This window comes from Neomonachus schauinslandi, chromosome 1 (assembly GCF_002201575.2).
Source record: "Neomonachus schauinslandi chromosome 1, ASM220157v2, whole genome shotgun sequence".
Taxonomy (NCBI): domain Eukaryota; kingdom Metazoa; phylum Chordata; class Mammalia; order Carnivora; family Phocidae; genus Neomonachus; species Neomonachus schauinslandi.
The window spans coordinates 118768020-118781532 of NC_058403.1; the positions used below are offsets into that span (position 1 = coordinate 118768020).

A 13513-nucleotide genomic window follows, 5' to 3' on the forward strand; every position below is an offset into this window, starting at 1 on the left:
AGTCAGTTAAGCATCTGCCTTCGGCTCAGGTCATGATCCCAGGGTCCTGGGATTGAGTCCTGCATCAGGCTCCCTGCTCGGGGGGTGCTGGGGGCTGCTTCTCCCTCTCCCTGCCGCTCTGCCTATTTGTGCTCTCTGTCAAATAAATAAATAAAATTTTTTTTTTTTAAAGGATACATTGTGATTTGTGGAGCTATGGATTCATGTTTATCAACTCTGGGAATTTTCCAATTACCTTTTAAAATGTTGCCTCTTCTCTATTCTGCTCATTACTAAATATAATGAAATATATTAGACATTCTCATTCCATCCTCCATTATCTCCCAACTGATCTTGCATAGGTCCTTCTCTTTACCTTTCCTGTCCTGTAGATAATTTAGATAGATGTTCAAGTTTAAATCACTTCAGTTACATCTAGTCTTTTTTTTTTAAAAAAGATTTTGACAGAGAGAGGGAACACAAACAGGGGGAGTGGGAGAGGGAGAAGCAGGCTCCTCTTGAGCAAGGAGCCTGACACGGACTCAATCCCAGGACCCTGGGATCATGACCTGAGCCGAAGGCAGACGCTTAACTGACTGAGCCACCCAGGCGCCCCACATTTTGTCTATTTTTTATTTACCCATTGAGTTCTTGATTTCAGTGCCTATAGTTTTCTTTCTTTCTTTTTTTTTTGACAACTGAGCACTGTTTTTGTGTTCTTCTTTGTAACTGTATTTCAAATTCCTTCCAAAACAAGGCCCCAGGAACCCCCAGGTTCAAGTATGTCCCTGAGCTTGGTCCACTGCTATCTTGTATTCATGCTTGGGTATTCGTTCACCAACATTAAACTCCAGGATAGATGTGACACAGCAGGATTCCCTCTTCCGTGGCAGGAGTCCTCTGCTGACTTCAGAGGTGGTGGTGGCAGCCAATGTGGAAAACACACTGGAACTTTTCCCTGGAACTGGGCTGTAAGGACAAGTGCCTGCCAGGAGCATCATCATCTTTTCCTTGACCCGCCCTCTAGTTTCTGAAGATATAACAGAAAATAATCTTCTTTGAAGATACTGGAAACAATTCCAAAAGACAAAACACATGCCACCAATGCACTGAGCTTTCAGATATTCTGGGTTTAATTCAGCTGCGGAATGAGCTGATTGATGCATCCCCTCGATAGCCAGGTAAGCCCACCTCCTTGAGGTAGTCCACTCTATTCTTGGTAGCACGACGGGCCACTGAGAGATGGAAAGGATATAAGAACGCAGAGATTCCTGGAAATTTTTCCCCGGAAAGGCAATTTCATGAATGAGGTCTTCCAAGCAAGTAACACCATACTTCCCCAGGTGCTCCTCAATCACTGTGTTGTCTGTCAGAGGGATGGTTTTATTCTTGACCTTGTCCTGGCCACGTTTCAAGATGAGTTCCCGGACAGACTTGAGATTTGGAAGTCCCCAGGTCACATAAGGTTCCACTATATGCAGTGTTTTTATGGTCTGGGGGGTCACTCTGAAAAAGACACCACTAAAAATCTTCAGGCGAAGCCTTGCAATGGTCCTCTGCACCAGTGAACTCACCCCATTAATCCTTTGGATGCATACAACAAAGGTCAAGGCATGTTTATCTGGCATTTCCAAGCCACGAGGTCTCCCTTCTAGTCATCTGAGGCGCACCCTGTCGCGTTGCTGCTGCCAGGAATCAAGTAAGAACCATTCCAGTCGCTTAAACTTGAGCTCTTTTCCTTTCTTCTGCTCTTTCTTCTCCAAAAGTGCCTGCTTTGCTTGAGTGGCTTTAAGGGCCTGATAAGCCTTCTTCTTTTTCAGATTTTCTGGAACCAATGGGATCTTTTTTCTTTGCTCTTGCTCCACCATGTTTCCAAAGCTGCAGCTACTGCTCTAGTTTTTTTTTTCTTTTTTAAAGATTTTATTTGACAGAGAGAGACACAGAGAGAGGGGGAACACAAACAGGGGGAGTGGGAGAGGGAGAAGCAAGCTCTCTCCGTGGAGCAGGGAGCCCGATGTGGGGCTCAATCCCAGGACTCTGGGATCATGACCTGAGCTGAAGGCAGACGCTTAACCACTGAGCCACCCAGGTGCCCCAACAGTTTTCATTTTTATGGCCAACTATTAAAATTTGTTTATTTCATTTTGTATGCTCATCTTTGTAATTACAACTACTAGCTACTCTGCATTTTCTCTCTTAAGTCCTTGATGGTGTAAATCTGTTCTTTCCATGTTTCTGTAATCACTCAGTGGCAGGTCTTGTGTTTGGTAATCATTAAGCAATGCTAGGAGTCTGTAGGCCCAACTTGGAGAGTTTTCCCCCACCAGATTTGATTCTGCTTCTACTGGTATCCAGGGGAGTACTCCTCACCCATCCTGGGAGCACCTCAGTCTGCTGACACCCCTGCTCTTCAGGCCTGGACCCCAGATATTATTGCTCTTGGAGATATAAGCCCCAGCACCAGTCCCCACCCTGATTAATCCAGATTCAGTTCTAATTGTTTAGCTTTGGGCTTGGCATGGGGGAAGGAAAGGGAGAAGTCCTTGGGGAACCCTTCAACTTTTTGTGAGCTATGCCTCAAAAAGCGCGTTCTGAGATCCAGTTGTCAGGGAGGTGAGTAGCTCAGAGGTCCTGCTTACTTGATACCAAAATCGGATACTTACTTTTAAAACCTCCATTTTATTTCTTGAAACATACTAAGCATGACTGTTTTATGAACTATACTTTGATAATTCCAGTACCTCAAGCCTTCATGGGTTTCATTATGTAGTGTTCAAACATTTTTTTTACTTTGCATTAGATTTTTAAAAAACAGGCTTAAAGTGAGCAAATCTTGTATCTACAGATAATGTATCTTCACATTATGTACACACCTGCTTAACCCTACCCAGATCAACATGTTGAACTTTCCCACTACTCCAGAAACTTTCACTAAGCCCCTTGCTAGTCAACTCCTCCTCTCCAACTCTAGGTACATTAATTTGACTTCTACCAAGCTGGCTACATTTGCCCTTTCTTGACCTTCATATAAATGGAATACAGTGTATACTATTCTGTGCCAGACCTCTTTCATCTAACATGTCTTTAATACTCATTTACGTTATTGCATGTTTCAATAATTCCTATTTTGCTTTTTTACTATGTATTTCATTGCATGAACTTACAATTGACTTTCCCTATGAACATTTGTGGAGATTTTCTCTTGGAAATTCCCACTCCTCCTTTCCGACCAGTAGTAATTTGGGTTGTAGCACAGAAATAGTTTTAAACTTTCTTAAAAACTCCATCTTTCCAAAGTAGCTGTACCATTTTACATTCTCCACAGAAATGTAGGAGTCCCAGTTGTTTCTACATCCTTGGTATTGTGTCTACTTGTCATTATATTGGCTATATTGTGTTATCTTATTTGCGGTTCTAATTTGTATTACTAACCTGGGATCGAGCCCCACATCGGGCTCCCTGCTCCACAGAGAGAGCTTGCTTCTCCCTCTCCCACTACTAACCATGTTAAGCATCTTTATATACGCTTGTTTTTAAAATAGCGTTTAGGTCATTGCCTGTTTGTGTGTATATTTTATTACATATCCTGTCAGATATATTGTAAATATTTTCTTGCAGTCTGTGGCTGCATTTTTACTTTAATGTTTTTAATTTTGAGGGTTTTTTTCTTAATGTTTGGTGCTTTTTGTGGACTCAATCCCTGCCTACTTCAAGGTTGCAGATACCCTTTTCCCAGAAGGTTTGCAATTTTTAATTTTTATGTTTAGACTCATTATTTGAGTATGGTGAGGTAATGGCTCACTTTTCATACTGATACCAGTTGCTCTTATGGGGGCGGGGACAACAAAAAACAATCAATACATAACTTAGGAAAATTCAGATCAAATAACCTAGGCCACTAAAACACCTCAGAGTAAGTTCATACAATGGAGATCAATCTGACTGGATAATCTTGAAAGGTAAGATTCAGAAATAGTGAATGAAAATGGGCCTTTTATCCTTGACAATGAAAGACTTAAGGAATCGAGGTGCTTTGGAAGTGAGACTGGGACACAGAAAACAGGAGTCTAGCACTCAATTTTGCTGAGCTCCTTTGAATGAGGCTAGGCTCAGAATCCTAGGTCTACCACTAGTTTCAAAATGTCAAGATACTTTTAAAAAAAAAAAAACAGTATTTATTGAGAGAGCACACACAGGCATGAGCATGGGGAGGGGCAGGTGGAGAGGGAGAGGAAAAGAGAGTGAATCGCAAGCAGGCTCCACACCCAGCGTGGAGCCTGCCTGCGGTCTCATTCCCATGACCCTGAGGATCATGACTCAAGCCAAAACCACAAGTCCGACACTCAACTAAGCCACCCAGGGACCCCTCAAAACACTTTGTGTAAAGTCCCAGGAGAAAATGTAAGAAAATTGGTTATTTCTCCTGATGGGCTACTAGAACACTTTGATCTTTGTTTCAACAAGGAATGCCCCTCTCCAAATCAGCCTGTCAAGTTTGTTTCAAAGTTTGGTTTAAATACTATTTTTCTCCAGCCAACCTTTCCAGATCTTTCTAAGAGAGTCAATCACCATTAACACTTCCAGAGAACATGACATCCCTGAGGCTCACCTAAGACACACTGAACCTAGTTCAGCTTGACTTGCTCTGTTGTTACAAAGATGCTTTGGTGAGGGGGAGAGGGAAATCCAGTGCTTCCCTCTGGACCTCAGAAGTAACCTAAGGCTCTATATAGAACAGCTTCAAGAGCAGTTTACTGCTCCAATTCATATACTTTGTTCTATTTCTTATTAATCCCCCACTATGTTTCGCCCTGAGCGAATCCCCATAGATCTTCCCTCTAAACCGTATTTTGTTTTGTTACTCATTCCAGTGTTCATCCCAAAGGCTCTTGAATAATCTAGTGTAGTAAATAAACACAGAAGATTCAGAACACCAAGTCAAAAAAAGCCCACTGTGACTAATATCCATCTAAATACCACTTGTCTATTCACCCTATCTATAGACTGTTGGAAAACCACATGAAACCACTGTATAAACAGAGCACGCTATTTAAATTACTGAACTGGTGGGGCGCCTGGGTGGCTCAGTCGTTAAGCGGCTGCCTTCGGCTCAGGTCATGATTCCAGGTCCTGGGATCGAGCCATGTGTCGGGCTCCCGCGTCGGGCTCCCTGCTCGGCAGGAGGACTGCTTCTCCCTCTACCACTGCTTGTATTCCCTCTCTCGCTGTGTCTCTGTCAAATAAAATCTTTAAATTACTGAACTGGTTCCATATATATTACGGTAGACAGTTGGTTTGTGCAATGCAAAAAAATTAGGAAAATAAAGGAAATCATTTAACTACACTTTGTTTTCTTGCCTGAGTTTATCAGTTGTGTGGATGTCATACTTGAACCTTAAGAAATCATACTCACAAATTCCCTCTATCACGGTTTGTAATACTCAGTAATAAACACACATATACCAATTTAAACTTGGGACAGTAAGCAGAATATGCTTGTCATACCAACCTCAATGATTATTTTGCCAATGTCCTCACCTCACCCACTATTTCAGTCTTCAGTGGAAAGTAGTCCAAAAGCTTTGTTTAATGTCTGAGAAAAGGGACAGGACAAATTTGTCCTGGTTTCCTCACCTACAAAACTAGGTGATGTTTGATGGTAGCTACAACTTGTGAAAAAACAAGACAAAATGTAAAATGGATAGGTACTAGAGAACACTTACATCTGTGTCAATTGTTTCAACCTACCGTATGTGGATTCATTTGGTTATTCTAACAAGTTTCTAGCCCTTTAACTTTTAATATTCTTAACTTTCTGAAAGGCGAAAACCAAAACTAACATGAAGTCATGATGTTAAAAAATCATTATAACCGGGGGGTGGGAAGATGGGGTAACCATGATGGGTATTAAGGAGGGCACGTGTGGTGATGAGCACTGGGTGTAATACGCAACTAATGAATCGTTGAACACTACATCAAAAACTAATGATGTAAGATAAAATAAAATGTCAAAAAAAATCATTACAACCTCTTTAGGCTCAAAATTTTCAGATATTCTTTGCAAATTGGATGTTTTGATACATGGAAAGTATGGTACCTAATTCAATAAACCTGTGGAATATATGGAAGAACAGAAATATCTTACTGACCTAGGAGGGAATTAAAGAACTTGACCTTTTGTTTCCTATAGAGATATCACTATGTCTAGCAGATCGGAGCCTAACATTTAACTTGAAAATGGCAATGCACTTTTGTTCTTCACATAATCCTAAGAAAGTGTGATTACATTCTCACCAAACCAAAATATTAGAATACATTATAGGAAAAAACCCCCATATTTTCATAAGGATATTTAAAGTTTTTAATTTTAACAATTCAAATAAAATTCAGCTAGTTAACATAAATAGAATAAATGCACATAATTTACAGCCATGTACACAAAATGTGAGAATAGCAAACCTCACATCAATGGTCAAAAGATATCAACTCTTTTGATTATTTAGCTGTGACTAATAGATCATAATTTAACTGTTCACATATGAGGGGTACACATTCAAATGTTTAGTAACATAAAAACTGAGTGAAACTAGAATTTTCAGTTTCTAAAAGGAATAGCATAAAAAGCAGTGTATAGATTAACAAGAAATATAAGTGCACGATGGAGAAGAGACTTGAGTGGGCAGAAAGTTTGCACATTGTAGGAAATATTTTCATATAATTAAAATTCCTTCTAATTTAAATCATTCAGAAATACCTTTATTCTTAGGAATGTTTAAGTCATGATCAGTAGACAGGCTCAACTATTATATTTATCAGCCCAAAAGGGGTCCCTACAGTACTAATAGTCTGGGCAGAAGAGTATGTAAACAACAAAAGACAGGCATGAACAATGCTAGAAGAATAAAAGGATAGATTGATTTCCAGCACTTAAATCCTTCAAGTTCAAATCAGTATTTTTCGTGACTTAAAACAAATCTAAAAATGCTGACATGTTTATACTCTAGTAAAAGAGTAAAACACTCATTATTTTTAACACCCTGGTCCTAATACAATAATGCTATTCCACAATGGGCATTAGATTTTAGGAGACAAAAGGCTGGATTAAATAATCTAACAATATTCTATCCTGGTTTTGAAGTGATAAATAAATTACTTGTGAGCCCCATCTAGTAAGTTGGTTCCACAAAATTACATACATAATGAAAATTAAGACAAAGCTTTGGTGATAGAGTTTTTTTTTTTTTTTTTCCTGGATTTAAAAGCACAGTATTACACCCCACAGTCACAGGGTTGGTAATTCTCAGATTTGGACTTTTAAATTTAGGAAATGTCTATGAGCCACAGGTACCAAAGTTCTATCTGCTGCTCTATGAGCATACTCTTTCAGTATCTACTGCTTTAAGTTCAATTCAATTTCCTGATAAAATTCTATAATAAAAGTACAGACAAATCCGAAGAATGCTGCTGATCTCTATACTAGAAATAAAAAGTCATCTGATAGAAAATAGATGAAAACAAAAGTTTAAAAAAAATTAAATCCTTTAAATATGGGTTTTTCTTTTTAAACATGTGCATCAATTAAAAAAATCTCCAAAGAAATGTTCCAGAGACAAACTTTATATACAACTTTTATAGTTTTCTTTTTTAAATTATCTCTGTCACACATAAAGTAAACTATGGCAGATTGTGCTTTGGGAAAAAAAATTAAAATAAGCTTCATTGCTCCTTTCCAGTTGTTGCACAAAGAAACAAAATCTAAGACTCTAAGATCTTTTCTTCCAGTACAAAGAGAATACTCACTTTTAAAAGCTGAATATAATGCACTAAAGGTCAACATAAGTTTTATTTGCTAAATACAAACAAGAATAGAATACATGTTCATCCTTGAAGGACACTTACTATGAATTTGCTAACACTAAATAATAAGATGTTCTGTAGCTGCTGGTTTTCATATCATTCTTAGTCATTTGTGGTGTAGTGAGATCATTAACATTAGGGAGAACCTCTGACCTACATTGAACACAATGTATGTTCATGAATCTCTGCAAGGCAAATGGCACTCTATTAGGCAGTGTAAGTGGCACCTGAAAAGGCAAACACTATAGATGAGACTTGCTCTACAGATTTAAGTTAGAAACCCCTAGATTTTTTTTTTTTTTTTTGGCTTCTCACAATAAATGTCAAAGCTAAAATTCACCATAAAAGGTACGAATAATCCCAAAGGTAATGAAACTAAATTTGCCTTTGGTCTCCAAATAGATTGGAATATTTTTTAATTCCAATCGAAGCACCTCAAAAACAACCAGTTACTGTTGATTATAAGGAGTTAAGAAAGTGAAGGAATTTAAGAGGGCACTGTGTTTCACTGGTGACAGCAGAGATAACTTGCAATGATGTGCTACAATTTTCTGTGTTAGGGGCATTAGAGTGTACACAGAATACATAAAACATTTATATTATTAAAGATCTCCAAAACACCATATCTAAAACCCAGAAAAATGCTTTGAACATGGTTTCTGCCTAATACATGACCAATGTTTAAAAAAAAAACAATCTTAACATGGAATTCTCTACTCTCACCCCTCCTCCAAAAAAAGGCCACAAAGTGCATTCACAAAGAGTCATTCTTAAGATAAAGCCATTGCACAAAATGTACAGTTCATCTATACTGAAATGAGTACCACACTGGAGTTTAATTGTAGATGTTTTATACACCAGTATAGCAACTTCCATAAGCAAAAGTCTCTTAACAGAATTACAGCAAACATCTTCATAAGGGCCATACATATATACATTTAAGTATTAAAAGGTACAGTTGAACTCAACAGCAAAATGTAAAAGCTATATCCTGTTAGCACACTTAATCTGAATTAACTTGAATCTTTCTATGATTTACCATTCAAGAAATCACAGGATAGCATAAATTTCTTGTCAAAAGCAGTTTGTTCATTTACAAACTGTGGTCAATTAGGATCACTACCTGCTCAATCAGATAGCAGAGGGCCCCCTCTTCTATGTTTATACTGCCCCAGATATTTATAATGTCACCTTAAAAAAAGAAACCTATTATGGCAAAGCTGAAAATTACCATTTTCTCTACAAAACAAATGCAATCTATACTGATCTGGAAATAATTCAATGGTTCAAATTCCTAATGTAAAGGCAAACAGAAAAAGATTCAGAAGTGGTGAATTCTTTCCACTTTAAGAGAATGATACCTAGGTATGACAGATGATAATTCAAGTTTGTAACTAATAAATCAGTGACAAGACAACCCCATTCATTCATGTATTGTAAAGTTAGAGAAGATATGAGGATGTGCTCAAGTTATTCAAATGGCCAAGAATCAACATTTCATGGTTTCTTCTGTCCCAAACTATTACCACTCAGCTTGATATGTTAATCAACAATTTAAGTGTCCACATTATGCTCAACATCAAGCACTTGTTAGCAGTGGAAACCAAAACATTTTAAAGCTAAAAATACGCAAGATCTTTAGACATTATTTCATTAGTTGTCAAAACTAGTGACTATTAATGCCAAATAATTAATTTTAAAACATTCCAGATCCTCTCAAGGAAATGGGAAAATAATACTAAGGATCTCACTTATTCTTATTTTACAATTTTACAGGAATTACACAGATGCCAGAGGTAAGACATTTATGACTGTCAATACTATCTTTGGATAGTTATAATATTTATACAATTAGGGATGGCTTTGTTTAGAAGACTGGAAAAGTGCTCATGGAACACAGACTATACTCTGACTGCCATAAATCAACAAAATGCAACTGTGTCCTGTGGACATGGTAGAGAAAATGGCAATTTGGAGGCAGGAGTGCTTCTAAAGGCTTTTTTCTTAGAGGCAGCCTAGGTTTTTTTTTTTTTCCCTTCACATTACTGAAAAAGACCAAGTAATGTGGTTATGATTACTTAATTCCTACAACCAAACTTCCACTTAGGCATAGTTACATGTTCCCAAACTTTTTTCTTCTGTCCACCATGCTGGCTTCAAAACTGCATGGTCCACTGTAATCTTTTGGTCTTCCCTCTTCATAGTACAGCAGCTTGAAGTTGCTATCCATTGAGAAGGTAGACCACCAATTCGTAGGTGGCCATCATAATGGCTGTGTTTGGAATCTGTCTCACCAGATGAGTTGTTAGACCACGGTAAAGAGACCCATAACCTTCTTCTTGAACCACCAAAGACAGTGTCTGAAAAAAAGATCTATATTTTGTTCCCTCTTCACGTAGTCGTGTTCTTACAACTTCTGTTTGGGGGGGGAGAAAAAGTCAGTTTAAAAGCATTAGTGATATCTTTATTCCCTCCTAATGCTGAGCACATCCCATTTACCAGTCTTTAAGTGTAAGCTCAGAATAAATATGGGAGTGATTTTTAATGTGTAACTTGCTGAAACTGGTCTTATTACAATAACACCAAATTTCTAAGACAGCTGGCTAAAATCACTAATAATAAATACTAATTATAAAATTTCATAGGTTCCTGAATAGTTAAAGAATAAAACAAAAGTGTCAGTTGTATACTAGATACAGATAAAAGGGAAAATATATGTGGTAAGGAAAAGGTGAAGAAACAGAAAAGGGAATGCAGGTGGTTATCAAAGATGAATACACAAAGATATGGTGAGAAATAAACATAAAAGTTCTTAAGTGGACCCCACAATGAGAAAATAGAATAAATAATCTATTCACAATGGTCCACAGATACCAACATGAAATTTCATGTACATAGCCTAAAAATGTTCAAAACACTAGCTGTTAGCTAAAAGGCCCCATTTGGGAAGCAACTAAGCAAAAATCGTAAAATTTTAGAGCTCTTAAGAGATATAAAAAGATTATGGTTAGTCCATTATTTCTTAGTTTTGAAAGGTGAGGAAATCGGACTGCTGAGAGGTTTTAGTCAGTTGGGGGTAGAGGCTGGGACAAGAATTCAGCGCTCTCTACTGAAGAGTCTGTTTTTCCAACACACTACTCCTGCTGGGCCTGAGGGAAATGGCCTAGAACTAGAACTATTTTCACCGCAAATGTTAATATTTGAAATCTCTTGTGTCCTATCTTAAAAACTCATGCCAGTTATATATTCCATTCAAAATATTGTTTATAAACTACCTCTTTGTATAAAGACATCATCTCACTTGAGGGGACAAGGTGCTGTCTCTTACCCTTAGCAGGGTACAGTTCTAGGTATCCCACTGTAGCCAGGACCTAAACAATGCTGCTCATATTGTCCTCTTTTGACTTCTCTTAAAGAAAGAAGTTAGGAACTTCCCTCAGGAAATAGAGGTAAGTTCACAGTCCAACTTGGTTAGAGTTGGTCTTACTCATAAATTACATTTTAGAGCAAATACTCATTTCCTCCTACCCCTGTTTCATTTGCCTTGATATAGCTTTAATCACAGGGCCTCAGATTTACAAGGATGAATGTAAATGTTAATCAGTGTAACAAAAGTGAAGCATTTAGATTAAAAACCCAAAGCGGGGGTGCCTGGATGGGTCAGTTGGCGTAGTAGCATGCAATTATTGATCTCAAGCCCCATGTTGGGTGTAGAGATTACTTAAAAAATAAAAATCTTAAAAAAAAAAAAAAGACCCCTGAGGCTCAGTCAGTTAAATGTCTGCCTTCCGCTCAGGTCATGATCCCAGGGTCCTGGGACTGAGTCCCGCACTGGGCTCCCTGCTCGGCGGGAAGCCTGCTTCTCCCTCTCCCTCTGCCTCCCGCTCCCCCTGCTTGTGCTCACTCTCTCTCTGACAAATAAATAAAATCTTAAAAAAAAAAAAAAAAATCCAAAGCAAAACAAACCCCAACACAACAAAATCAAAGGCTATACTTAAGCAAAACAAAAGTTATAAAAAAACCCCTCAGCATCTTGCACACAAATTTTTAAGTGATTTTGTTATCTATTAATGAAACAGGCTAACACTATAAAACTTAAAGATGGAAATAAATCATTCATATATACTTATTTGCCAACTTATAATCCTTTGGGATTATAGACTCCATTTCAAATTTGGGCTCCTCCACTGACTAAACATGTGTGACCTTCGGCAACTTAGAAAATGAAGAAAACGAAGACAAATTCTGGTTATGTTCTAGCATACTTAGACTTAAACAGAGAAGGTAAGTACTTTGCAGGAATTTTTTGTAGATTAGCAATAATGTATATAAAGTATCTAGTACACCATCTATATTCATACCTTTTTTTTTTTTAATTTGCCCAAACATCACCTGGCTGGAATCTGATGGACTCTGGGCTAAAATGTGATGGTCCAGACTGCATGCTCAATCTTCATCATGCTACTGTAATATATACTGACCTATTAAAACAGTTACTTACACAGATTTAATCCCATTATAAGCTCCTAAGAACTGTATTCTGTTTTACTAGAATTCAATAAAAATTATAAATGCTGTAATAAATGGGCCATTGGCTGATGTGGGAAAGTATTTCTAAATTAATGGAATTTTACTCCCAGAAGCCCACCTCCTCTTACCATGTGGATAAGCTAGAGTTGTGGCACAAGTTTTTGAGGTGGCAGCAGCTAGCATCATTCCCACAAAATCTGACGCTTCTTTTACAGACTCTTCATCATTTTCCATTGTAGAAGCAATCTTATATTCCAGTATTTTTTGCTTAATACTTTCATAAATAACAAAATGGATAACGGTCTCTGATATGCCAGCATATGACGCAGACATGCCCCTATAAAATCCTCTAAGTCCATCTGTCTGATACACTTTACGAATACATTCAAAAGCGCCCATTCGCTTTTCCCCACGGTTCCTGAAAAGCAAAAAGGAAAAATGTTATTTACAAAGTAGTATAGGTTTTTAAAATAAAGTCAGTAAAATATAGTGGAACTATGCCACTCTAAATATAGAATGATCCTCTAACTCATGGAGAAGTGAAACCAGAATTTTAAAACATTCATTTTAGACTTCCTATTCTTTTGTCCTAAGTTTGTCACATTAGATGGGTAACATGTAAGTAGTTTATTTTACTAATGCAAAATACACTACATTAAAAATCTTCAGTTTCATACACTCATTGAAGTTTGTATTGTAGGGATAAGAAACAAAATAGTCCAAATACATTGTGACTGCAGCTCAAGATAAAAACAAGCTGTCACATTACATTGAATCATTAAATCCAGTTCTAAATTGAGATTTCTTCTGCAGTTCGTAACATAAAAGAGTGATTGAGACACCAATGATGACAGTACATCACAAAGCAAGGAGTATACTTAATCCAGTACTTGTGCATTTGAGGGATTCTTCCAAACCCACTCAGCTCTTCCCAAAAAATGACTGGAAATTTAAGTCAAATTTCCAATGATCCTTTGAAGGCAAACAGGCCTATCTTTCATGTCAGTATCATGGTGAACAGTGAATGAGGACCCCGAGAGTTACCAAATATTTACTGAGCACTGTGCCCAGTAAAACTTCCTTAGTGCTATTTATAGGCAGTGTATCTACTCTTATATAAGTATGTAATTTTGAGTTTATAAAAATA

At 37.5% G+C, this 13513-nt stretch overlaps 1 protein-coding gene and 1 pseudogene across 1 annotated transcript in view; both read right to left on the bottom strand.

The window, feature by feature from the left end:
• Nucleotides 1-1111: 1111 nt before the first annotated feature.
• LOC110570703 lies at nucleotides 1112-1847 on the bottom strand (annotated as a pseudogene).
• A 4485-nt stretch (nucleotides 1848-6332) lies between these two features.
• The window catches only part of SLC25A36 (solute carrier family 25 member 36), a 38751-nt gene continuing 31570 nt past the window's right edge, over nucleotides 6333-13513 (bottom strand). The window contains exons 6-7 of the mRNA XM_021678867.2: nucleotides 12495-12784; nucleotides 6333-10252 (exon numbers count right to left, since the gene is read on the bottom strand). Of these exons, the coding sequence (XP_021534542.1) occupies nucleotides 10059-10252; nucleotides 12495-12784 (484 nt within the window). The 3' untranslated portion in view covers nucleotides 6333-10058. The remainder of the gene's footprint in view (nucleotides 10253-12494; nucleotides 12785-13513) is intronic.